Source organism: Agelaius tricolor, unplaced genomic scaffold (assembly GCF_023055355.1).
Source record: "Agelaius tricolor isolate 1412-34295 unplaced genomic scaffold, bAgeTri1.0.p SCAF_32, whole genome shotgun sequence".
Taxonomy (NCBI): domain Eukaryota; kingdom Metazoa; phylum Chordata; class Aves; order Passeriformes; family Icteridae; genus Agelaius; species Agelaius tricolor.
In genome coordinates, this window is record NW_027269292.1 from 2,335,267 (window position 1) to 2,362,908 (window position 27,642).

The following is a 27,642-nucleotide window of genomic DNA, read 5'->3' on the forward strand; positions in this document are numbered from 1 at the left end:
TTACAGCTTCCATTTCATAGGTATGGCACAGAAGAGGTGAATTCCTTGTAGTCAGTGGCAGGACTGGGACTCAAGACCTTCAGCTTCTGTCTTAAAGGAGGTCAATGATTTAGCAGATATTTTGATTAATGGATTTGGGAATGAAGCCTTAGTGAAGACTTAAACAAAAGAAGAATGTCTTCAAAGGGTTTATGGCAAAGTTTCCCTGGTCACAGCTTCATCTTAGGTCTTCTCTGGCCCATCATGGACTTTCTTGGACCATTGACAAGCATCAAAGATCTAGACCTTATTTACCTCCCCAGCCAAAGTCTGATCCTGTACTAGTAATCAGATCTGACCCCAGAACTGATGCCTGTCTGTAAATTTGGAATCAGGTCTTGGGATCTGCTGCAACCTCCTACCTCGTGTATTGAGCATAAACTGCAGGGTTTCCTGCTGCATGAGTGCCCAGTTAGTTCAGGCATGAACACCCCGTCAGTCTGTGCACAAGCACCCAGTTAATTTATTAATGAGCACCCAGCTGGCTCCCCCATGAGCTCCTTCTTAACCCAGGCCTGAGCTCCGTCTGCTCACACCTGAGCATCCACTGGGCTCCCTCCTGAGTGCAGTGTTGGGCATGGATGGCAGTTTCCAGTAGCCAGGGGCAACTGAAGGAATGGGAGGAGATCAGGAGAAGCCGTGTGCTGCTTGCAGCTGGCCTGGCCATGTCTCAGTGTGATGGAAAACCCAGCAATGAGTGAAAGCCACAACAGAGAGAAGGGAAGTTGACAGTAGGAGGGCAGGAGGACAAGCATATCAAGCTCAGTCTAGGAAAGATGATGGGAAGGTGTTCACTTAGATGTTTTTCTAATTATATTTACTTTCTTCTACTTTGAATGCATTATTAGAAATTTGGGTTAATTTTCAAGAAATTAAATTAAGTAAAATCTCCCCAAATCAAGGATGGTTTGCCTGCCATATCTGTCTGCATTGCTCGGGAAGGTGAAAGCTCTTTATTACTGCAGGGATTACTTTATAAAGAAATAAAAGCCTTAAATATGTTTAAACAATGTCTATGCAGCAAAGGCCCTTTTCATATCACAGAGGAACTAGAGAACAACGAGTGGAATCCCATTAAACAGATTCCTTGAATTAGCCTCTGAGTACTTCCTTCCTTTGTTCCCCACGCTGTGCAGTGCTCTGCTTTGCCTCCTACCTTGTGATAGATTACTTTTTGGTGTGCATTTTCCCAGCTGCTGATTATTAATTCAATTTTAGTGTCACGTTTTGGGCTGAAGCTGAGCCTGCCCGTGCGCGCGCTGCGCCGACACTCGCCCCTCACGTGGGAGCTTCCCCGCGGCTCGGGCTGCACAGAGCACAGGAGAGCAACGCTCCCACTGCAGGGGAAGCTTGCAGAATCCAAGCCAAGCTTTTCTAGCATGTCAAGCCTCTGCATAAGAACCCCATTTATTCTTCAATCCCCTCTCACAGTTCTAACACATGTTCTCTCCCACTTTTCCTTCCATGGCCACAGTGGGGTATGTTTGTAATTTCAGGGCTGAGAAGCAAATCTTGGCTGTTATTATAATCCATTGTAGCTTTCTAACCACTGGCCCACATTGGAAGGCTGCATGTGCACCCACATGGCACATTTTCTTAGTTATTTATAAAATGTTAGTAAGAAATGTCATTTTCACTAACAGAGGAAAAAATTTCCTTCTTGTACTGGGATAGCTGGCCTTATTGCAAACAGATAGAGAATTGCTGGGATTTAGAAAACGCTAATCAAATACTTGAGAAAAAAGATCAATTTTCTTTTTATATTCTCTTGGTGAGAATTTTATTAAAATTCAGTAAAAATAGTATCTTATAAATCATTTATATAATGCAGATTTGCTTTAAGATGAACTAGTCATGAAACCATGATCAAGCAAAGATGTGTCTTTGGCACCCAGCCTGCTGTCATAATGGTTCCCATAAATGTCAAGACATAAAATAGAGTATTCTGGCCTGGGTCAAAGGAATATCAAGAAACAGGGCCACAAGAAAGGTTATTTAACATCATTGGTTATTATTAGCAGGCGTAAAACGCAAAGGAGCCCAGAGCTGTTGGGAAGAAGATTTACTGCAAATAAAGTATTTGATTATTAAAAGAAAAAATATCTGAAATAAGTAATGTGAAGATTTATAGCTGTGGAAGTTCCAAATGAAGATGTGCTCTCTAGGAATAGTCTAGATATGCTTTTTTTGGTACTGTCTTGCACTGCTCTGTCTTGTTCTGCTGAGAGGCCCTTAAATCCCCCTCCAGCTCTTTCCTACCACACCACAGCAGTGCTTTGTTTGCCTCAGGTGGGGACAGAGCTGTTTGTTTGCATCTTTTTTCATTCCTCTTCAGCTTTACTGATGCTTCTCTTTGTACTAACCCAGTACAAAGAGCCTTGGTTAAGTTTACAGAAATAACTGAAATGATAGGTAAGATCCAAAATAATAAACACTAGTATTTAGAGAAGTTTGGAGCACAGTTTTTAATTTAAGCTGTACCTAGAAATCCAAGTCCTAGGCCATGACTGTGTTTTAACTTCTGTGTTTGCACAAACTGCTCAGTGCCAAACATTTGTTTTTTCCTAATGGAAGCATTATGCTGTCAGTAGTCCCTACAGCTGGTATGACTTGTCTTTCTCCTATCACTTCTTGGAGGATTTCCAAACATGAGAGAGGCATAGAACACAGCCTGAACTGAAAATCTGAAAACATTGGGTTCCTTTCCTAAATCAGGCTGGAGACAACGGCTGAAAACAGCAAGGAGGAGCTGACCAAATACTGCAAACAATGTTCTCCATCAGAGCTGGTCTCTACCAACAGATTCCTGCTTTTCACTAATGTTCAGGTCTCTTCACTTGTTTGATAAATATATGTTTAGGGTCTTTCATCCTGATTTTATTCATATGAATGGCAGAGTTTAATGCCCTTAAATCCAACAGCTAAGACATTGTGAGAGTAAATCGTTAAAATTTTTTAAAGAACAGCAAGCAGAAAAAGATGGCGTGAAGTGGTTTCTGGTGGTGCTTTCTGTCTGTTTTCTATTTCAAAGGAAGCTAATAAATAACACAATTATTTGTTTGGAGGCCCTTGGAAATACAAGATAAGACCACCATCAGCCCAGGCCCTGGACATGGGAGGAGGGGAAGGAGACAGAACCTTTGCTGCTCAAGCCTGCCTTAAAAGCTTGAGTGACAGAATGCACTGCCCAAGGTCACTCAGCAAGTCAATGGCAAATGCAGGAATAAAATCCAGAATTCCAGCTCCATACACTACTCTGCAGACCCCAAGAAGCAGCAACAGAACTCCTGTCCTTCAATCTAATTAATCTACTCAGCAATTCAGTAATATAAGTGCAAGGAAAAACAAATGTCAAGACAAGAAACAAATTCTACTGTGGCTCAGGCTATTTACTTGACTCAGGAGAAGGTGCTTCCCTGAATGAATCTACAATAGGGTCAGGAGGTGTTTTATGTCTTCCCTTTGCCCTTTATCTGCCTGCCTGTCTCTCTGAGAAGCTGCTAAAGGCATGCTCAGTATAACAGAAGGATTGTGAGTGGAAAAGAAACAGGTGAAAATAAACTTCTCCCTTTATTTTAAAGTGCGTGAATTGAGTATTTAAAATTAAAAAAAAAAACCTAGGAAAAAAAAAAAACTTGGCCACAAGTAAGTTACATAACTTAAGCCAGTCTAAAATTATGTGCCAGCAATTTACATGAGTTTTATGTAACTGTTTATACTGCTGTTTATTTAAAAATTACTACTTATCTTGGCGACCGCAGCAACACATCGTGCATTTGCTAGCTCTGGAATACAGGGCACCTTCATTAAAACACATAGTCACCAATATATTAAACACACAAAAAAGCCCTGCTCTGACATAACATGAAGTGTCAGATGGAAAGCCGCAACAGCAAAGACATTCAGCGTTCACAACAAAGCAGCCCTTTGGGGTGTTCAGAACAGGACTGGAACATGCTCCATCCTTAATTCACCCAACAGCTTTCAGGTCCTTTACAGCACAGTTGGTGCAGTCTACAAGACCAGCTCCTGTTCCTGGGCTCTTATAAAGGACCCTCTTCATCCTCAGCTTTCTGTACTTGAGCATGTTTATAATTCAGCATTTACATGCTGAGGTGAGGCAGCCTTTTGTTCCCTCTTAAAGTCCCAAGGACTTCAGCGTGACACAAATGGTTGGTAATTTCTGTTTGCTCTCTCCTAGCACTCTCCCTCTCACAAAGGAGGCAAAGATTTAGCTAAATCTTCATGATGGGTTGCTCATGCAAAATTAGATCATTTTTAGGTCCAGATCCTTCACCAGTGTAAGACCATGAGTGAGTGGCTTTGTATTGGTACCAGGAACAGCTGCAGACATCCCACAAGGCCAGGCAGTGGGAGCAACACTGACCTGATACATGGATTTTGCCCTTGTTTTGGGGCCTGTTGACTGAAAAAGGTGCTCTACCCCTCCTTACTTAATTTTCACTTCTATAAAATAGGAAAACTGGTATCCATGTCCTCCTAGGAGGTTTCTAGCCCAATGAATCAGTATAGCAGAATATTCTGTATTATTTTTAGATGACCATTACAGTAGAGAGCTAAAAACTGGCAATGCAGAGCAGGAGATATAAACCTAAGTGATAAATTATTTCCATCAATTTGCATTTCTTTAAAGCTGTATCATGTCATCTTCTCACTTGAGTCAGTAAAATCATGGGAGGAAAAAAGTTTGTTAAAATTATAAGTAAGCAAGAAAATTCCAAAACTTGTTATGAGTTTCTTTATGACAGATATACTTTGAAATGAGGGGAAAAAGAAGGCACTATTCCAACACAGCTGTTGAAAAAATATTTATTTTTCAGTTATGGAAATTTTTATTGAAACTGGGGGACGGGTTTTTTCCAAAAGTGAGGTTTTAAAATAAATATATTTGAAAATTAAGTTTTGAGTAACTTTGGATACACCATCTTGTTAGGTAAATATCCTTTAAAAGGAGGGTTCTCAACCATGATAACCATAACCTGATCCACAGGCAAATATCATATTCCTGTGTTTCAATTCCATGGGGCTCAGACACCACTGGCTAAGCTAAAAAGAAAGCAAAATGCTGGCATTGCTGGCTGCATAAGGAGAGGCACAGCTGAGCCTCAGCTAGCAGCCAGTGAAGGATGGGATGGTGGGGAGACCATGGGGCATCCAGGGTGCACCTCAAGGCAGGACAAGCACTGGGACACTGGGACACCCTCCCAAGGCAGCTGTTGGGACATCCCAGTGTCACCCAGCACTCGGGAGGTCACTGGCACCAGCTGGGGCAGCAGCTTGCCCTGGGAGATCAGAGCACGGCCCTGTGATTTACTATCACAAAACCTCTCAAACTTCCCTGCTGTCCTGACATGGCTTTGAGGATCATGTCAGCCCATTCTCTCCTTGGAAACTCAGTGTCTCTCCCTGAACTCAGCAGCCTTCGATTATTTCTTAGAACAAGCTGCCATGTGTTGCTAGTCACAACACCAGTATTGTGGTGTTCCTGCTGGTCACAGGCTTGCAGACAGGTAGGATTGCAATCCTGCTCAGATTAAGGCATTAACTCCTCTTCAGACAGTGTGCCAGCATCTCTAAATGTTGGGAGCACTCCTCTAAATGTGAAATGCAAGTGGAAGGGCTCCCACATCAAGGACAGGGCTGCAGTTTGTTTGTGTAAGTTACCCAAACTTAAATATGCCTCTCGAAATACCAGGTTATGTCTGGGCAGCCTCCAGTCCATGGAACAGTTAAAAATTTGGGAGGATCAAAAGCTGCTTAGAGCTACTTCTCTCATCCTTGGCTTTTGCTTTGTGCTGCTCAAAGTGTGGCCCAACCACTGCCCCTCTCTTGGAGCAGGACACTGGGGCATGCTTGGGGATTCCAATGAAGGCAGGATTTGCTGGCAGAATCTGTCCTGAGTGACACTGTCTTGCTTGACATGAATCCTTGAAAAGAAAAATGGTGTCTGAAGTGACTGCAAGCCTGTTGACAATACATTCAGCAGCTTGAGAAGGGTTTTTCCTTCTGGTTTCTCCTTCTGGAAAACAGAAAACATGTCTAAGTCTGCAGCATGTGTACAGTGTCTGCAGCAATTTAATATGAGTGGAGTTAGAAACCTTGAAAATCACGGTTTACAATGGAAACTCTGACAGGCCATCAAGTTCAATGTTGCTTTTAAGTATTCCTATAATTAAACTGTCAACAAAACCCTACAATACAGTACTGCAACAGTCTCTACATTTTCCTACTAATGTGCAGAGATAGCTTTCACCAAAGGTGGCAGTAATTAGGTATTTAAAACCCGTGGAAAACTAGAAAAATACACAGTGAAAAAATTCAATGAGAATATAAAAAACCAATCTTCTTTTCATTGCAGCAAACACAAAAATGTTGCAGAGCATGCTGTGCAATCATAGAAACAAAGTGCAATCATAGAAAAGGAGTGATTAGGGGAGAAGGGAAAAATGAGTTGTGCTATTGATACTTGGCTGTTTCAGAAAAATGTGTTGGCAGTTAAATGTTATATATGCTGAACAAGAAATTCTCTGAAGCCATTTTCTTTTAACGTGAAAATACCAGTATGACACTGCCAGAAGATGAAAATTCCACATGTTGAATTTAGAATACCTATATCCTCTGATCTATTCTAAATTATCAACTCCAGTACTAATGAATATACAAATAAAATTTCTAAAAACTATTTTGTGAATAGATTTTAGGAAATAAAGGAAAGCTTTATATTGAATTCTTTGGTGTAAATCCAGGAAATTCATGAGATTTCCCAGTTTCTACTGTAGAATAATTCAAGAGATTAATTTCACTATGGTTTTGATAGGTTTTCCTGAAAGTTTGAATCTGAAAGTACAGGTCACTAAATCCCAGAGGTATGACTCCAGGATTAACCAGGATGGTACCTCTCATTAATATGGAATAATTTAAGAAAAAAGGCTGGTTTCCTGCCTGCAGCCATCTGTTCCTCACTTGCACATATTCTTTTTTCAAAATCATCCAGTAGTATTTCTTGGTCTGCTCAATACTATTTTATGTGCAGAGTAATTTTTTCAAGTAGTGAGGAAGAGTATGGACAGCAGGACTGCTGATTGCCTAACCCCTGAGCTCAGCAGGAACAGGAGAGACAGGAGCACTTTGGTGAAGGTCTCCAATTTGGGCTGAAGGAAAGATGGGAGGGATCTGTCAGCCCAGCAGCACCCAAATCCCTCTGAAAGTGGATTCAGCTTACCAGGTCATGGTGGAGCTCTGTAATTGCAATGACCAGAGCTGCAGCAGGCCTGGCCAGGAGAGCCAGAACCTTTGAAACCAACCAGGAGGCTCCAGTGAGTGTCTGGTCCAAGGAGAATATTTCTATCCTAATTAGCCAAGGGTAGTTTGTGGGCCTGAGGAGCCAAAAGGATTCTCTGCCCATGCCCACCTGTGCAAATCCAACGCAAGTCATTGCAAATCCAATGGTTTTTGTTGGTTAGGATGTATAAACTGCCAAATGGCATTAACAGGTCCAATTCCTTCACCTTCTCTTTTCCACTGCTTCTCTGTCTTTAAAAGGAAACTGCTTAAATGAACACAATGGTAACCCAAAGTAATTTGTATTGCAGTCTATTTTTAAGCATTCTTTCCTGAAAAGGTTTTGAACAATATTTTGGGTTTATCTCCCATACACAGAGATATAATTTAATCACTGTGTATTTGCTATACATTACTGTTGAACATGACTTTTAGTACCCACATGGACTGGGAAACTGCTAGGAGAAAAGTTAACCTGTGAGTGATTCCAAGTCCTTTGGCTTCTTTGCTTGGACTGGTACCTGACTTGATTTTCTCCTGCTATTTGTTTCTAGTGGAATGGAGCTCTTCAGAAGACTTTTCTCCTTTGGCTGGTGAAATAATTATGGATAATCTTCACTCTTTGAGGTGCTCCATCACAGGTCTCAGGACGGTGAGTTCCAGAGGACTAATTTAGACCTTCATGGCCTGGTCCCCACAGTGATACAAAGAGAATTTGCACCACCACCCTTGGAAATCACTGCAGTGCCTTTCTTGTAGGAACATGTTCCAGTGATTGAGCACAATATGTCTGGTAGCCATAATCCAAAAGTCACAAAGGAATAGAACCAGTTTTTAGTTATCATTCTCAGGAGAAATTGGGAAAGACTGGAGCAAAAGCTGCTGTTTTCTGGATCATGGGATAACCAGTGCAGATCAAAGGCTCTTGAGAAATCTAGACCTGACTCTGATGACCAATACCTCAAATAACAACTCTTTCTCTTCTCCTTCTTCCAGAAATGCACATGTTGATGGCAGTCATTCTCATTTTTGTTATTTGTCTTTGTATATCTATTTTATACCAAACAGAATTGGGTCTCAAACCTTGTCCTCAAATATTTGTAATATGTTTCAACTGATCATGGTACATTTAAATTATTAAAACTATTTAAGCTGAAAAAAAACCCTTTGTGAGGCACTGCTTTGCAGTTGTTACAGCCAAGATTTTGAATCCAGTGATAGTTTTGACTCCAGTTGTTTCCATTTGCAGGGCCAGAGATATTATGTCCGTGTCTCAGCATACAACATGAGAGGATGGGGACCTCCATGCAAATCTACTCCTGAATATGCTTCTCCTTCAAGTAGGTGGGGTTGGTCTGGCCTCCAGTTTGCTTAGTGATGTTGGAGTTCACAATGTAATTGTCATGCCATCTAGGAGTGAAATAAATAATAAAACTCAATTCTTTCCAACCCTCAAAAATTAAGCAAAATAATAATTGATGCATTATAATAATACATCAATTATTATTGTCTCAATAATTTTTGTCTCAGCTTCTATTCTTCTCCAGACCTTTGACAGAAAATTATTTTCTAGTCATTAACACTTTAAAAAATTAGAAATATTTTAACCTTAATTTCTCTTAGTAGAGTTCTGATATATGGAACTTCATTTTTCAGTACATTAATAGATTGAAACCTGATTCTGAGCTGCTAGAAGCAAAACACAAGTATCTCATGTAGTTTTATGCTTTACCTCGTAGCATTGCAGATCCCATTCACTGGACCACTCTTACAGCATCCTGTACATAAAATATTCCAGTGTGGACACACATGGTGGTAGGATGTAGCCTGTAAATGTTGCAGAAATGTCAAAAAGAAAATGTTCCTGATCCAACCTCTGGCAGTCTTCTCAAACTTCATTAGGGCTATGAGTTGTCATGTGTAATTTTTAATCTATTATAATCACATTGTATTGTTAGTTGCTTTTCCAGACTTAGTGCTCCCTGCCAAACTGGCACAGTGTATTACAGCTCCCCTTGTATTGATTAATGCAGTAAAGTGGGACTTCTCTTTTCTATTGCATTAACACTAGTTTTTATTAGGCTAATGTAGCAATTTAATAACCTTGCATGCTAATGTGAAAAAATATAACAAGCTGTACCTACTCTCAGTAGTCATAATGGAGAGGGTTGGATGAATAAGGCTTTTGCATTACCATTGTCCCATTTTGCTTCATTTCTTTTTTCTTGTGTTTTCTACCAGAACTAGGCTAAAGAAATATTCTGCTTGAGAACAAAAATGGGCTACAATAATGGGGGAAAAAATCTACTGTGGATAACTGAATAACTTGGTAATGTGCAATTACCTTGACTATAGCCAGGTGTAACTACACGGGACTTGGCCCCAGAAACCCAAAATTTACATCAGCTGGGGGACAGATTCTTTCACAGTAGCTGCCAGTTATTCAGTCAAATATCCCCAAAGAAGGAGCACTCCTGGCAAGACAGGTGGTATTTAAGACTGCAACTTTGTATGATGTGAATTTTGCTTTCAGCATATTGCATTCTCTTCCCTTTTTATAGTCCCCTGCTGTGAACCTTCTGAAATCTGACATTATGTGCCAGTTCCAAAGTTTTGGGGTGTGAAGGAAATCTTCCTGCAGATTTCAGTGGATCAGCACAAACGCCATGGAGAGAATTCTGTTCATTCCCCCTGTACAGTATCTCAGGGTGCTAAGAGCACAGAAAGTTCTGTAATTGCTGGGTTTAGGGCCACATGCTTAAGCTTTACAGTAAGACCAGCAGAGCCTAAATGCAAATCTTTTCATTAAGTAATACTCACATTAGAGAGACAAGATGTAATTTACCATTGCAGTTACTGGGGGCAGAACTTCCCTATTCACATGACTGCCTTCACCACTGGTTTTGCAAAGCAGAAGATTTGTGCTTGGCAAGGAGGCTGCAAGCTGACATTACACCAGTGCTGCATAACAAAATATGGCCCTGAGCTAAAATTTAAATGGGAATACATTAATGCTCTACAAAGTTGTCTGTATCAGCAGCCATGAAAATATGCAGAGGAAAGGAAAGCTTCAGGGCCTGATGCTGATCCAGTCCAGAGCATCAAAGGCTGGTGACACTCTTGGACATGTGTCTCTGTGTGATGACAGAGAGCACTTGCCACTTCCCCCACACACAGCAGCAGCCTGTAAAGTGGTGGCCAGCGTTGTGCAGCTTCTCTGTGAAATCCCAGTAGACAGAAATATTTCTAGGTTTATTCATGATCAGGTGAGTGATGGACAATGACAGAAGCTGGTCTGGTTTCTGTATCATTTTCAAGGTAGTCAGCAATGTGGAGGTTCAAAAAGTTTGGAAACCACTGGGACAGAGAAATCACAAGGTTGTTGGAAACTCTACCAGTCTGAAAACACCAAACACTTTGATACTGGTGAGTTCCAGCTGGTCCTTCCTGGCTGCTCACAGGAGCTCTGAGGACATTTTCCCCACACTGAGCAGTAAATGCAGCTGGCCCTGATGTCTGCAGTAGCACACAGCACACAGGACAGCCCCTCTGCGGCTGTCACACTGCCCACAGGCTATCAGGATACCAAATGTCTTCTCTTTCCAGCCTTTCATGGGGCTTACTCTGGCTGCTACACTAAATGTAAATAAACAGGTATTTATATCCCTGGCATAGTGAGCCCATTGGAAGGAATGCTTGAGTCCAAACTTGCACTAGAAACTGGATCTGTATATTTAGTGAGTGAGCAAACTGCTGGTGGCTATGAGTACGTACCCGGCCTCTGTGCCAGCAAGATGGGAGCATGTCTCCTGTGCAGACAGATCTCTTAATACCTTGATCCACCATTCCTTTGGGCCAGGAAACTGGTGCAATGAGCTTTTCTCATTATAATCAAAGTATGAAAATAGCCAAGTCTGGAATTAAAGAGCTCCTTTCTGATACACGCAGTTTCTTCCTATTTATGATGAGTTTGTTTTTTAAAATGAAGCCTGAGATTCTCATTAGCAACAAGTGAGTGAAAACAAAGTCTGTGGGAGGTTGAATGTGTGTGGGACAAAAGCAGCAGGTTTTTGCCTCAGGAGTGCAGTGCTGAGCAGCCCATGGCTCCAGGGCAGGAACTGCCAGCGTTTGTTCAGGCCTCTGCTGGGAGCAGATCTCCAGAAGTGATTTTACTCCAAGCATGTTTCTCTGGCTCCAGGGCAAGATCTGGGAGTAGGAAGATGTTCATTCTCTGCTTTGCAGAACTGTAGGTGAGTTGTGGAGCCTCCTGGTGTTGGCAGCAGTGGCAGAAGGAGCATTGTGTGACCTTGGTGAGGGGCTGAGTGCCAGGACAGGCTGAGAGCAGCCCTTACTGCAGCACCAGAGCCCATTAATGGAGAGAAACAGCCATGGTCAAGTCAGACACTGCAGGAGCTTCTCAGAGCTGCTTGTGAGCTCTTTGTTAATAATCATTGTGATTAATCACCCAGCTGGCACAAGGCAAAGAAACCTCAGTGTACAGGTTACAGCAGACTTAAAAACAACTCCTGCCTGCCGAGATGTAAAACTCTTCTAGAGCAGAGAAGTACCAGAGGCAACAAAATATTTTTAGACCCTCTCCTGCACCTTTTTGTTTCATTTCTGTTTATTTCCTTTGTTCACTAGACTGGAAAGACTGCAGTGGAAGAGAGCCTCGGCACAGGGGCCACACGGAGGCCCTGGAAAGGCTCCTCCAGCAGGTCCGAGCCGCGCACCAGCACCACAGCTGCAGAGGTGAGCAGGAGTGGCTCTGCTGGGCACCGGCTGGAGCCTCGCTGGTGCCTGTCATTTTTAGCAGTTTTCTAACTAGGTCATACCTTCTCGTTCATCAGGAAAAGAAAGATATTAATATTGGCCCATCTGGAATCACTTTAGCACACTATCTCGCTCTTAACCCTTGAAATTAGTTGGATGAAAACGTCTGAAGGCTGCAACGTGCACACACACAGGCACAGGCTTTCTCTCTCCATACTCTACACACCTACTGATTTGTTTTTCCCCACATATTAGTTTCACACGGGATTCCACTAAAATGTTTCAAGGAAGGCTTTATTATTTTTTCATATAAAGAAATACTTTAGACAGTTAACAACTGGTTTGGATCAAAAGGGAGGAATTGGCTGCCTCCAAATGGAAGATACTAAGTGGATGGCATGCCAATCCATAATGAAAAATACTTGCACAATGCAATGGGAAGATAAGATTGCTACATTTCAAAACAGAATGGATCAAAACTAGGAGAGAGTTCAAATCTCAGCCGATCTTCATTCATGAGAAACAGACTGTGTCTTGAATAGCTCAAGAGCCATAGCAACATCTTGGCATTCTTTTTAGAGCCTATATAAAAACTCCTGTTCTATATGGGTTGTTGAAAAGTACTATTTATTTTCTTAAAATAAATTTCTAACTGGAATAAAAATTGCAAAGGGACTTACTTTAAACAGAAAAGTTAAACTATCATGAAGTTTTCATTTTTCTTCACCTAGTATGACTGATATGTCAAGTTGCATCAACCGATTTAAAATCATAGAAATATTTTGAGCTAAAATCATCTGGTTGAAATGAAAAGATGCAGCCTTTGTTCTTTACTTGCAAATTTGTAACCATCACACTGATCCATAGTCTGACACAACCCATTGTAACCATAGCAACTTAAACTATTCATCTATGATGCTTGGAAAGGAGATATTGCAACAAAATGTTGTTTCTCTAATTAAAATTCATGCAAACATTATCACTTGCAGGTGGTCTTGGTACTGAAAATAGAGATGATGTATTCTATCTCTTACATGGCTTTTTGTGCTATTAAAGAAGGGATTTTTGGTGATACAGTTTTTCCTTTCCGGAGTTAGTGCCTATCTCAGCTCTTTCAGGCCACCTTTCAAGTCAACAGGGACTAAGTGATGGAACATCTGAAAATATTCTTAGTACAAATTGTTTTACTGACATAGCAGCCCAGAACAAAAGCAGTTATAAACATCATGTAGAAAATACCTCCTTTTGACATTCTGACACCAGTGCCTGCTTCTTATAAAATTTCACTGCTCCTGAAATTAACCCCAGTCTCAAAACTGAGCAAAGATCACTTCATTGTTGATTCCCTAACACCTTTTCCTTGAATAATAAATTACAATACAGAAAATGTGTTTAGCTCAGAACATTTTCTTCTGTTCCTGAAAGGCTGTGGGACCTCACGTGGGGCAGTACCACACTGGAGTCAGGTTGAGCAACACCCTTGCCGCCAACCAAATAAAAATCTCATAATTGCTTGTAATGCTAGCATTACACAGTAGTATATTTTGGATAAATATGGTATCATCATAGGAGAACCTTTGGAACTTTCCTTAAATATATGATGATGTCAATCCCTTTTATTTTACTCATTTGGTAAGAAATCAAAACAAAGTTTGCAGGAAAAGTAAGAATTATGACATCACTTTGACTCAGAAATTTTATTCAGATACTTATCAACCTCAGTGGAATCTGAGGAGTTTGATCAGGGATCTGAGATAAGCTTCTCAGAAAACCCCAAATAACAGCTTTCACTAAATGTAATACAGATGCTTGATTTCTATTCTTAATTTATGTATATTAGCATGATTGACTGACAGGGTGGAAGTCAGCCTGGCCCTGCTGTTGACACACAGGCTGAGGACCTGCCCAGGCATTTTTCTGTTCATTGCCATGATTCCCTTTATCACATTCCAGTTATTGCCAATCTTGGGATCTCTGTTTGCCCCATCTGTTGTAGAGCTGTCAGTAAACAGCTGGACATTGTTTGAGGACGATCCTTGACTCTGCCTCCAGTGCTGATGAGCTGTGAGAGCAGAGCCAGGCTCTGCAGGAACCAGAGCTCAGTGGGAGCAGAGCTGGATCAGTCCTGGTGCCCCACAGTGATTCCTGTGGGAGCAGAGCTGGGATCAGTCCTGGTGCCCCACAGTGATTCCTGTGGAGAGCTCATGGGAGCAGAGCTGGATCAGTCCTGGTGCCCCACAGTGATTCCTGTGGGAGCAGAGCTGGGATCAGTCCTGGTGCCTCACAGTGATTCCTGTGGGCTCAGTGGGAGCAGAGCTGGGATCAGTCCTGGTGCCTCACAGTGATTCCTGTGGGCTCAGTGGGAGCAGAGCTGGGATCAGTCCTGGTGCCTCACAGTGATTCCTGTGGATTCAGTGGGAGCAGAGGTGGGATCAGTCCTGGTGCCTCACAGTGATTCCTGTGGATTCAGTGGGAGCAGAGGTGGGATCAGTCCTGGTGCCTCACAGTGATTCCTGTGGATTCAGTGGGAGCAGAGGTGGGATCAGTCCTGGTGCCTCACAGTGATTCCTGTGGATTCAGTGGGAGCAGAGCTGGGATCAGTCCTGGTGCCCCACAGTGATTCCTGTGGGAGCAGAGTTGGGATCAGTCCTGGTGCCCCACAGTGATTCCTGGGGGGAGCTCATGGGAGCAGAGCTGGGATCAGTCCTTGTGCCCCACAGTGATTCAGTGGGAACAGAGCTGGGATCAGTCCTGGTGCCCCACAGTGATTCAGTGGGAACAGAGCTGGGATCAGGCCTGGTGCCCCACAGTGATTCAGTGGGAACAGAGCTGGGATCAGTCCTGGTGCCCCACAGTGATTCCTGTGGGAGCAGAGCTGGGATCCATATTGGTGCCCAGTCACCCCCAGTGCCCCAGGGTGATTCCTGTGGGCTCAGTGGGAGCAGAGCTGGGATCAGTCCTGGTGCCCCACAGTGATTCCTGTGGGAGCAGAGCTGGGATCCATATTGGTGCCCAGTCACCCCCAGTGCCCCAGGGTGATTCCTGTGGGCTCAGTGGGAGCAGAGCTGGGATCAGGCCTGGTGCCCAGGCACCCCCAGTGCCCCAGGGTGATTCCTGTCCCACTCATGCTCCTCGGGCTGGCTCTGAGGGCAGGACAAGTGACAGGAAGGTGGAAAAACTGAGAGTCATCAATCTGAATGGTGTGAGATTATCTGAACAATGCAGGCAAAAGCCTCCGAAGTCAGAGGAGCTGGAGGACGAGGCTGTGTGCTGCTGCTCCTGTGGGATCTGGGAGGGGACATTGCCCACATTCCAGGCAGATCTTTGCCCAAGTCTGTTCATTCAGGCTCTGCCTTCTGCCCTGTGCTCTGCATTGCAGGCGCTGGAGAAAACAAGCTTACAAAAATACCAGGAAGAATACACTGGAATGTACAGTGAGTTTAAGAGCTTTTGGAATTAGATCAGCTGTTGCTTTTGAACCTGCTCTGTGATATGATGAAATCTCCTAGGGAATTACTTAGGAAGCTTTGCTTTCATATGTTTAATCTTCTGGAAAACCCTGATGATTACAAACAACAGTCATCCATTTGTCTTCATAATTCCATGCTACAGACTATCATAACTGAGTTAGAACAATTGTATGTCCTGGCAACACTTCAAATATATTTTTAAGTATTTTTTTTTCTTTTAGATCTTTCTTTCTAAACAATTCAGAGTGGATTAAGTAATTGTGTGACGCTTCATTAAGAAAGGAACCCAACTCTTCAGTAGAATTCTTACCAGATATTTTCCTTCTGAAATTCAGTTGAAATGTATTTTACTAGACAAGTCAGAGGTGAAATAAAAATGTTCTCACTTTAATTTGATTCACAAACAAAGTACATAGTTTTAATTGCATTTAGCAAAGAGAAGGATCTCTGATTCCACAAGGCATTTAAGATGTTTAAATTATATTTTTTGTGAGAATATACAAAAGTAGACTTGAAAACCAAGCTATAGACTGAGAAGTTCAGGCTGAGAATTTAAGAAGAGACCCCCAAATGCACACAAGCTTGAAGGGATGGTTCTTATTCTTCTAATAGGTTGCTTTTAATTATGGATTGTAGTTACATAAAAAACTGCAAAGAAATCTTTATACACCCTCTACCTTCAAAGAGAATGGCTGCCAATGTCATAAATACACCTTTTTACTTAATTGTTGCCTATTTCAGATCAGGTTTCAATGCTTCTGATCTAAATCTAATCACTGGAAATTCTCCCATCTTGGCTGCTATGTGCTCACTCCCAGGCTTCTATTAAAAGAGCTCACAGCTCAGTTTCTGTATCATTTGTTAATATAAACTTACTGTGTTGCTACTGGTGCTTTCCTATGAAGGTTACTCTATGTTATTTATTAGTTAATTAAGTAACAGACAAAGTTCCATTTCCTGCAGATCCAAATTATCCTCTAATCTCAGCTCCATGTTTTCTGGCTTCTAGACACACAATACTGTAAAATAAAAGCAAACAGCAATATAGGAGAGTTTACCATCTCCATCTAGTTTTACATTAATTCTCTTGCTGTTGGCTTCTGCAAAGCTGTGGACTAAACCCAAACCACTAAATAGACCAATAACATATATTTCACTTGTAATGTGCCCTCTTATTTTAATGCTGCAGTCTCTTGGTGTTTTATACAAAATTATGTTGCTTTGCCTTCAGTAATTTCCTCCTCCATTCCCTCTGTATAGATGGAGGGAGTACAGAAGAAAATAATTAGAATGAAATTTATATTCCTAAATTGATCTTAACCTTGGAAGAATGAAACAGTAAGAAAGGAGTTTTTATGTAGCATTTGGTTTACATTACTGCAATACACTGAAAAAAGTTCACAGTAAAATAGCCATTATCTGAGGAGATATGGATAGAAAAACAAATTAATATTTTTGAAAGAGAAGAAAACAAAGGAGTAGTCATGGATTTGGATGAGTCTGTTTAAGCTGAAGAGTGAATTGGAGAATGTGCCATGGAGAACAAGTTTGCACTGGGAAGACAATGGATGTGATGATCTAATAAGTCTCATACATCTGAACTGTATGATTTCACCCCCAACAGAACCTTGTTCTCTTTGTACTCCCTGTTCCACAGAGCAGTAATTATTGCTAACAATGTGTCTGCTTGCTGGGGCTTTCAATGTGCCAATCGTGGTGCAAATTTATTCAGCATTTAAAATATGCTGAGCACTTCCACAGATGGGCTTGTGAAAACAGCAAATTTAGATGTTCTTCAAATATTCAAAATTAGAACTCACCAGGGAGACACAGGCAGACCCCTCCTATTCTGCACCAGAGGTAAGTGGGAAGTACTCTGAGAACACCTGAGCAGATGATCTGCAGCTTTCAGCAAGTGGCTCTTCATGAGCCATGGGTTTTTTCCCTCTGGAGAAGGGTGTCCCTCAAAATGATTCACACTTCAGTCTGGATGGGGATCCATGCTTCATCCAAATAAACAGTCAGATCCTGGAAAAGTGAGATGCACTTTCACAGTGACATTTTTTGTTTTGTCTTTCTTTTCATATCACAGCAAATATCTGAATAATTAACTCCATTTTTCAAAGTATTTCTGCTGTGTCTCTTGTAACAACATTAAACAGCACAGACATTGCAAAAACCAAAACCAAACCCAAACCTTGTTAAATGCCCATTGCTTTCAAATCCAGGTATGAACAGCAACTGCCTGTACATTATAAAGTCCTGCATGTCCCTGATTGCCACCTCTTGGTGTCCCCTCCAAACCTGCTCACAGGCACACAGGGGTTCACAGCTGTTACACAGAACTCAGGGCTTTCAATGCCCATGGGAAGATATTTCCTTAGCTTACAAGGCCATGCATGAGAGAAGACATTTAGTCAAATTCATCAAAGTGAAAAGAATGTAATGTATAAAAATTTAACAATATTTTTCTTAGAACATTGGGACAATTTTATAAAATTCTTCTATTGGAGAGCTGATTCAGAGATGCTGGCAGGCACACAATAGGTCTCAGCTTTGACATGAAGTGAACAAAAGAATTTAACACCTCTTCCTTGGACTCCAGATTACTAGGGAGCAAAGGTAACTGTGGAAGCTCTGAGGCAATAATAAGTGGAAGTTGTTGTGATGGAGAAAAAAGATCCAAGCAACAGCAGATGCATTTAATGGGATATAGAGAAAGATGAGGGTTAATCTGGTCTCCTCAAAGCTTTTCCTTAGGTTTCACTGGTGATGCTGGGATGTCAGTGTCAGCCAGTGCACCAGTTATTCACTTAGAAGCTTAAGCTACATGTGGTAAGAAATTTAGAAATTACAACACCCTAAAATGTTGACTGATGATTCAAATTCCTTCTTGAGTTTTTGAGACCACTTGTAAAATTCCCATCCTCTCTGAGCATTAAGAGTATGTAGGGCTGGTTCAAGCTTGCCTCAGAGCCAAACAGCTTTATCTTGTCTGAGTTTGCAGCAAGTAAGGAAATTGTCTGCTGCTGTGTATCACTAAGTTAATGAAAACACCATCAAAGGGTTGCATTTGAGCATCTTTCTAAATGTTGTCTTTTGAAAGGAATGTAATGGGCACTGACTGAAATTTAGTACTGTGGTTCAAGAAACAAAGGTTTTTTATGAGACACTAACTGAAATTTAAGAGCTGGGTTGGGTTTGCTTCTTTTTCCCATTTCAGAAAGTTCTAAATTACAAAATGCTGGTCGCAAGCAATCGGTTTCCAGAAGCCTGAAGCACCTTTTCCATTCATCAAACAAGTTTGTGAAGACTCTGAAACGGTTTGTCATTCCTTCTCTGTTCCAGGCATTCTGAATTTTGGCAGTTGTGCTCTGTATTAGAGAAAAGAACCTTAGAAATATGTGAATATGCCACTACTGATGAGACAGCAATTGGTCAGAATGAACTGATAAAATCACAGATGTGTAAGACTGGTGCAGCTGACAGGAAAACAATGCTCCAGCTCCTACTGAAATCAATAGAATGTTTTCCTTGTTACTTTTGGAAGTGGATTCAAATTGTTACAGAGTGAAATATTCTGTGTAAACCCAAAGTGCAGCTACTGAGCTGTTTGAAAGCATTGCCTCTGGTTCTGCTCATTAATGAAACTACAACATTTATTCATTCATAATATAAAGCACAGAGCTCAGATAACACTTGAATAGTCCAGGCAACAAGCTACACACGTAGAACTCTGACATCCTCAGCTGGGTTTGCAACCCACTGTGACCCATCTCTCAGCCCTAATTATTTGTTTTAGCAAATGGAAGTTGCTTATGCTAGATTATTTCTTCTTCCATTGCCAGGAGTGTTCAATTTGCATTTTCTTCTTTGTATTTTGATAATATTTTGATTCTTTCAGAAGAGCTCTCCAGAGTCTTTAAATTCCCTGCAGTAACTACTTAACATATGTAACTAATTGTGAGGGTAAATATTGAAAGCAATGATCTCTATAAACAGGTTTGCAGATATGTTGGCCAAATTACACTCAATTATACCAATGTAAATCCATAATAACCCAATTTAGTTACTTCAGATTTGCTCTGAAGTAAAGGAGTGCAGAACTAAGCACATTAATGATAATGTGCTTATAATAATATAATAATGATTAATAATGATTATTATAATTATATATATAATGATTATATATTTATATATTATAATAATGATTAATTATAAGTTTTAGTAAAATTTCTGATTTCTAAAGGGCATAAGGCCACCATTGTGTACTGTGTACTCTGTTAAAATTCTCACTGAAACTGATGTCAGTGGCTTGCACAGATCCATAATCTCTTAGGTTCATGTAGTCTCACATCATCTAAAGTGATAAACTTCCCAAATATTTTTCAGAATTTACTGACTGAAGATGCATGATCTTATATTACACAGAAGGTTAGACAAGATGTTTCACTTTGTCTCCTCAGAACTTGACATCTATGATTCTTTGACTAATTTTGGCATGGATGTGAATAGACATGAAAGGTTTTTGATAGTGTTTCCTTCTCTCTTTAGGGGACTCTACTTATCTGTTATACTTTTTTACAAAGACAATTTGTTAGTAACCAATGAAGATCAAATCCCAATTGTGGAAATCGATGACTCTCACAGTAGTTCAGTTATGCAGGATTTCCTGTGGTTCACAAAGGTAATGGGAGTCTAATTTCATCTACTGCTTCTGCAAATGTGTTGCTAGCAATGCATAGGCCTTAGCTCATCACTCTGAATGTATGAAATGATGGCAGTAAAAAGCTGAATGATGAAATGCTCTATCACTCATGTTAAAGGCAATTTTCACAAACCAGTCATGTGGATTAAATCCTGACTGGGCCACTGACAGTGATACAATTAATTCGTAAGGTATGATCCTAGATGAGTGATTGCTATGTGGGTACTTACAGGTTTTATGGACATTTAGAGCAAGAGCCTAAAGAAATAACCAGAGGTTTTAAATTTGGTATTGTGGTTGTGCCATCACTCAAGTTGTCTCACACTACTTTTTTTATACCACTAAGATCAGTAAATCAGTTTTGCACAGCAGTCCAAAATCAATTGAAACAGGTTCATGTTTACAGAGTACCTCCTGCGTGAGTCGGTATCTGTGCCATGTTTATCCAGTCAGCTGATTCCCGTCTGCAGAAACACAAAATGTGAAATATCTACTGATTTTTCAAGTCCAAATTGCATTTTAGTATCACTTCTGCTTTTGCAAATGCTGAGAACAAGAACTGGTTGAAGTGGATGTGTTTTTGCAGCTGTCGTGCATGTGGGATGACATCAGGTGGCTGAGGCAGAACATGGCAGTGTCTGTGTCCTCATCCACAGCACTCCAGGCCAGGCAGAAGATGCTTTCAGCAGCAGCCCAGCTACAGGTGGGTCCCAAGGCATATTTCTGGCTGTTAGCTCAGTGACTTTCTGCTCTGCAAAGGACAGAGCTGCCAGCTGTCCCTAGAACTGTTCTTTGGAGCAGCAATCTCATCTCCAGAGAAATGAGGCACTGAGTCTCTCCTGCCAGGAAGGAAGGAGTTATAATAGAAGTAAAGAGCAAGAATAACAAAGGAAAGAAACAATAGGAGAAAAGAACAAAAGAAATAGAAAAAGAAACAAACAGGTATGAACCAGTAAATAATGACTAGGCAGAGATGCCTGTGAGTTTGCAGATTGAAAATTCAAAGTTATAATTCTAATATCTGCTGCTTGACAGCCTCTTATAGGCCTATTCATTATTAATTATTAATCTCTTAATTAATCATTTAAAGAATGTTCTGTTCCAGCCCCTGCAACAGATACAACCTGAGTGTTACTGAACAGGTCACTTAAATCCTTCTGTGTCTCAGTTCACTACATGTTATGCAAATAGAAATTACACTTTCTCCAGAAGAACATTTCTACCTTTATTGCAAAGCTTTGAAGTTGGGTTAAGTTGGGTTTCACGACAACATGAAATCTCTAGATGGCAGGCAGACATTTTCATTAAAATAGTTACTTTTGTGGGAAAATACATTTTCAAAAAGCTGTGTGCTTTTTGTTATGGAAAAAGTATTTCCAAGCCTCACTTTCTCCTACCTGTTGTTGAAGCCACCAGAACTTTCCAAAAAATCAGTGGTGCACTGCAGGCATTACTGCAGATGCTCACTGCTGGACACTGCTGGCATTACTGCAGATGCTCACTGCTGGACAATGCTGGCATTACTGCAGATGCTCACTGCTGGACACTGCAGGCATTACTGCAGATGCTCACAGCTGGACACTGCAGGCATTACTGCAGATGCTCACTGCTGGACAATGCTGGCATTACTGCAGAAGCTCACTGCTGGACACTGCAGGCATTACTGCAGATGCTCACTGCTGGACACTGCAGGCATTACTGCAGATGCTCACTGCTGGACAATGCTGGCATTACTGCAGATGCTCACAGCTGGACACTGCAGGCATTACTGCAGATGCTCACTGCTGGACACTGCAGGCATTACTGCAGATGCTCACTGCTGGACAATGCTGGCATTACTGCAGATGCTCACTGCTGGACAATGCTGGCCACACGTCCCACCAGGCTGTGTCACAAGGACCTGGTGTGCAGCCCCCCCTCACTGTGGGACCACTGCTGACAATATGCATGGGGGTTTGTTTTACCCCTTTGTGAGCATGCTGGGCAGGAGAGCAGCCTTCCTGGGCAGCCACCTGTCTGGACTGATTTCCCCAGTGTGCCCCAAAACCCAGCCTGCTGCACATTATTGGGGGAACACCTGTGTAAGGCAGCAGCTGCTTGTCAGTCCTTTGAGCTGTCACTAGAGGAAGTTTTAACTGTATCTGCTGAATGTTCCCCCTCTGGGGCTGGCTCAGCTCAGGTGGCACACCTTTGGTTAGTTCAGCTCCATTCCCCCTGTGCAGATCCCCTTGAACAAAAATCTGCCCTGGGAGATACCCAACATCCCCAGGGTATCGTGGTCTTATTGTCTACCAGAGAGGCAAAGTGCAGAGCTTGAAACAGAGAGACACAGCAAATATGCCCGTGTAGGGCCCCTGCTGAAGTTGTGCCAAATGTATTGCCCTAAATGTCTGTTCTGTTGGCTTGGTCCCTGAGGAGCACAGGGATTGCCACCCAGCTGCCAACAGTGTGTGGCCTCATGGGATCCACCAGTGGAAGGATCTCAATAAAGTTTATATGGTTGAATACTTTTTATTGAGGCAGTTAATAGACTGACTCTGCAGGAATTTAGGACAGAATGGAAAAGATCAGTGATGACACAGCTGCTCAGGGACTAGATCAGTAGACTGAGACACAACAGGGACTGCAACTTTGCCTGTTGTTACCACCAGACAACTAAAGCAAACAAAGCACAAGTGATGGTGTAACAAGCTAAGCAGACACAAAACTTTTTTAGGGCATGAATCAGTCCCATATTGATATTAGTAGGTCCCCCATTCCCTGTGCTAGAATGTCATTCACAACATAGCAATAATAAAGAACTGTTTGTTTTCATCTGGGCACATTCATGTGCTGCAGTGATTAATATGACAATTAGATGGCTAAGAACTACTGCCAGGATCTGCCCCAGCTGGAGACACAGGGATTAGCACAAAATGTACACTCAAGACACCCAGAGTCAGTCAGAGAAGGAGACAAACCCCAAAAGGTAGAACAGTTAAACAAGGCAGAGGAGATGGGCTATAGAGACCCCAACAGTCTGCCCTGGGAAGAGAGGCACAAAGCTGAAATAGACAACACCTACTGCCCAAACCCAGGCACTGTGCTGACTACTGAGAGTTTAGAAACAATTTAATAATATTCAAGTTGATAAGTAAATACTGCCTGCTAACTGCAGATAATTAATTTCAGTATAATCTATCAGTTTACAATATCATTAAGTTAATGTACAGCACTTCCCCAAAGATACAATGTGCTTCATTGTGAATACAAGTTTTCTTTTTACACTACCCTTCTCCCTATCCAGCTTACTGTAGATCTCTTGAAAAATCACAAAGTAATGAGCATATTTTAAATGTTATGCATTTTTCTTTACAACATCTGGGAATCTCTTCAGTGGCTGGTCACTGGATTGAGTGTGTTTGCACCTATAAGCAGATGCCTTACTGTGTGAGGAAAGGGATTTTAACCAAAATATGTATTTTATGTGGAGTCTTTTAAAATTACTTTTCTTTAATCCTCACATATTTTCCTGGAGAGCTTTGCCTTGGTAGTTTTGTGAGTTTCTGCCTGTTTTGTCTAGCACATTCTTGGTATCTGAAGTAAAAGGATTTGTGTCTCTTCAAATCCTGTGCTTCACAAGCACACTCCACAGTTCAGCTCCAGAATTATTTACATTCAGCACAAACATGAGGGTCTCTTGGTTTTGTTGCTGAAAATAATCTGAATAATTTTAAAATGGAGAACAGAGAATGGAGATTACAGTTAATGAACATAGCAAAAAATATTTAAAGTGTCTGTTATGAGTGATTAGGGGAAAAAGGAAGAATTTTATATGATCTCTGACATTTGGTCGTGGGAAGGTTCAGATAAGCACCCAGCTCTTAAGCAAGTTCAAATCAAAGGAATCACCAGCAGACCAAAAAGTGCTTTCAAAAATAGCATCCTTCATCTTTACATGACTGGGCAAAACTAGGAAGTTTGGCCCAAATAAGTGAATTTCTTTGCAGTAAATAGGTGAAGTAATTTGCCTTTTACAAAGACTTTGGGTCATAATAATCTTTCTGAGGTTCTCCATTAAACATTGGAGTAAACACTGCTGGACCAAATGCATCAGAGGATCCACAACTCAATCCATAAACACAACCTAAGGGAAAAAATTTCCTTTTGTCACCAAATGGTATGACTGTAAGGCAAGAGTTTGAGAAACACAGTGTCTCATTTTTAGTGAAGCCAGTAGGAGTGATGTCAATGAGCACAAAGTTATGTTTCAAATTATACTCTCCTGACATGTGATAAATAACTTTCATTTTGTATTTGTTTTCTAGAATTTGCTGGGAACTCACAATTTAGGCAGAGTTTTTTACGAGCCAATCAAGGATCGCCATGGCAATATGCTGATAGTTATTGTGAGAGAAGTGGAGAGTCTGTACTCATTTTTTAATGGCAAATGGATGCAGGTATCCAAACTACAAAGCCAGAGGAAATCCCTCTCAACTCCAGAGGAGCCAACAGCATTAGACATCTTGCTTATAACAATCCAGGTAGTGCTTTGCTTCTCTTACTGTGTGTTATTTGCTTTTGTAAGGCCTGTGCCAGAGCCCCAATTTTTGGAAGCGTTTTGTAGAATTTTAGGCCTTAGTCCAGTGCCCAATAAAATTAATGGCAAGGCTCCCATTGAGAGCAAAGACTTATATGACTTCCAGTGGATCTGGGATCAGATCCTTCATATGCAAAATATCCATGAGATTCTAAAGAAATTACTTCTAAGTCCTAGCAGAGAATAGTAGTTTCTATCAATTTTGGGAAACCAGGCTATGGAATTTTGTAGCAAGGGATATAAAAAAGCTTTAAAATTCTCTGAGATGTTCTTAAGCACCTATACAGACACTTAGAATTTCTACACTCTGTAAGATTTTTCCATCCAACCTTGAAAACTAAATCTAGGTTTTAAACTTTACTGTTCTACTTAATAAGCTTGTTCTGTGGGGTTCCTTGGTTCCTTGGAGCCTGGTATAGCCACTAAGGAATCCTTTACTGACCATAACCCTCCTTTAATTTCTGCATCACATCCTCCTAGACTTGCAATTAGAGAAATGCCAAGGTAAGGACTGATCTCAGAAGCTGCTTGGCACACTCAGCTCAGTTACCATCCCTGAGTGGGGGTTTTGCCCTTCAAGAATTCTCTCTGAACACACATTAATTAAACAGAGACAGTTCATGTTAAGATTAATACATGTTTTCTGTAGGTAACAGCAGCCAATCTCCCTAAAACTGTTGCACAATTACCCAAAATACAAGACAAATCATTCTTAGTCCCTTCTTTAGCACTGTCCATGAGATGATGGCTGCTGGGGTTAATTTTTGAATTAGAGGCAGTTTCTGGGGCACAGACTCTGCTTTTCATACTGGGAAGTGACAGGTAATCAAAATATATGTTACCAGGTTTTAGGAATGTTAAAAAATTTCCAAAAGACAATAAAACTTACCTGATCTATGCTAGATTTAATGTATTACAATGTGTTAAAGGTGCAGAAAATTGTCAATCTGGGCAAAAGTTTTACATTAGGAAAAGCAAACTAAAGTCCTGATCAGATTTCCACAGAGATCCTAGTGGAAAAAATGTTCCCCTAATGGTTTACACATTCCTATCTAATGCCCACCCTTTCTTCTATTACTTGTTTAATCATCGAGTGGGTATTTTGTTCATGAAGTGCTTGTGAAAATGAGGGTCTAATTGCACTGGTCAGAGCCAAGCATAGCACTGGCAGATAATTTGATGGTTCCAAGAGTAAAGGCATAGGGCCAGGTGTCTTAATCCTCACCCACTGCAGAAGCACACATTTCTCAGGATGGATGGCAGCAGACATCATTTTTCAGGTAGTTTTGGAGAACTGCTATACATAGCTCTAAAAATGGCTCGTGGCCTCAGCAAATTCTCCATCAATACTAATTTCTTCTAAGCACTATTTGTTGATAAAGACATTTGTTCAGAAAACGCTGCCACTTGTTCAGTTTTGCAAACTACCAACCCCCATGCTGACAAAGATCTTCCTGTTGACAGCAGGTGATACAGAGCAGGTTTTGGAGAGATGTGGGCTGGGATCTCCTTGGGGACAGTCCTGGCTCCTGCAGCCCCTCTCTCCCAGCTCTCCCCCAATGCTGTTCTGCACCCTCTGTGCAGTCACCAACCAAACCCAAGCCAGGGAACTGCTCAGCTGAAAAACAACTGCTCCTTTTCCCAAGTTGTTTTCCAGAGGAATCAGTTCCCTGACCTGGCTCACCACTGAAATGATCAGACAGGAGGCAGAGGTGGGGGTTATTTAAGCCAGTTTAAACACCACGGTTGCAGAAGATTGAAACCTCAGGTTGTCAGAGCCAATTCCTGCATGACACAGAGACCTTAGAGATCCTGTGTATGGCTTTAAGTGAGAAGTTGTCCAAGTGCACCCGAGCTACCAGAGATTATTCATATGCTTAAGCATGTGCTTAAATGCTTTTTGAATTGGGAACGACGGCTGTAAAAACATTTGTTGCTTTTTGCTCCCAAACTCTTTTGCTTATGTGGAAAAAAAAGAGGAGATTTTTATGTAGGACTTTTCCCTTAAACCAGGACATACTTTCCTATCACAAACGAAGTCAGCAGCGCCTCCCTCCTGGCTTGTACCTGGGTTACCTGAAACTCTGCAGCTCTGTGGATCAGATCAAAGTGCTCGTGCTGCAGAAGCTGCCCAATGTCCTGTGTCACGTCAAAATCCGAGACAACAGCAACGTCTCCAAGTAAGTGAATATAGAGATTTACTTACACACAGAGAGAGAGAACAGTTGTTTAAGTTTGAAACAATTGATCAAATGTTAATGCCAAGGCAATTCTGCCATTGCAAAATTGTAGGTGGCAGCATGGTTTGGCTCTGGTGTGTGGCAGAAGGCTTTGGCTCCAGCCTGTGCCAACCCAGAGAGCCCTGCTGAGCTGAACAGGTGCACCTGAGTTTCCCCAGCACTCTGAGAACCTGTCCAGAGCACATGGATAGGGGCCCATTGGTTGCTAAGGATGGTATTCCATGGTTATTCCAGTCCTACACAAGGCTAATGACCAGGTCATAGCCTGCAGCCCTGACTCAGCCTTCAGTGGATTCAGTGCCACCCCTTCTGTGGATTTTCACTGACTGTGGAGTGTTGATGTGGGGAATTTTTCTGTTTATTCTGTTGTGTGATATCTGTTTTTTTCACTCTAAACCACAGCAAACACACAGCAATTGAAAACCATATTTATAAATGCAACCAGCCATCAAACTTCTGTGCTTTGGAAAAGCCATTCTCCCCTTGTCCACTGCTTCCCTTGTCCATTGGCAAGGGCCCTGTTTGTACTGC

The 27,642-nt window shown here is 41.5% G+C and overlaps 1 protein-coding gene across 2 annotated transcripts in view; it reads left to right on the forward strand.

Annotated features, from left to right (window-relative positions):
• Nucleotides 1-27,642, forward strand: part of ANKFN1 (ankyrin repeat and fibronectin type III domain containing 1) — a 113,186-nt gene that overhangs the window by 65,481 nt on the left and 20,063 nt on the right. For both annotated transcript variants that reach the window (XM_071451319.1, XM_071451318.1), the window contains 8 exons: nt 7,896-7,993; nt 8,591-8,681; nt 11,986-12,093; nt 18,808-18,907; nt 20,139-20,271; nt 20,879-20,995; nt 24,600-24,815; nt 26,885-27,051. In XM_071451319.1, coding sequence (XP_071307420.1) covers nt 7,896-7,993; nt 8,591-8,681; nt 11,986-12,093; nt 18,808-18,907; nt 20,139-20,271; nt 20,879-20,995; nt 24,600-24,815; nt 26,885-27,051 — 1,030 coding nt within the window. The remainder of the gene's footprint in view (nt 1-7,895; nt 7,994-8,590; nt 8,682-11,985; nt 12,094-18,807; nt 18,908-20,138; nt 20,272-20,878; nt 20,996-24,599; nt 24,816-26,884; nt 27,052-27,642) is intronic.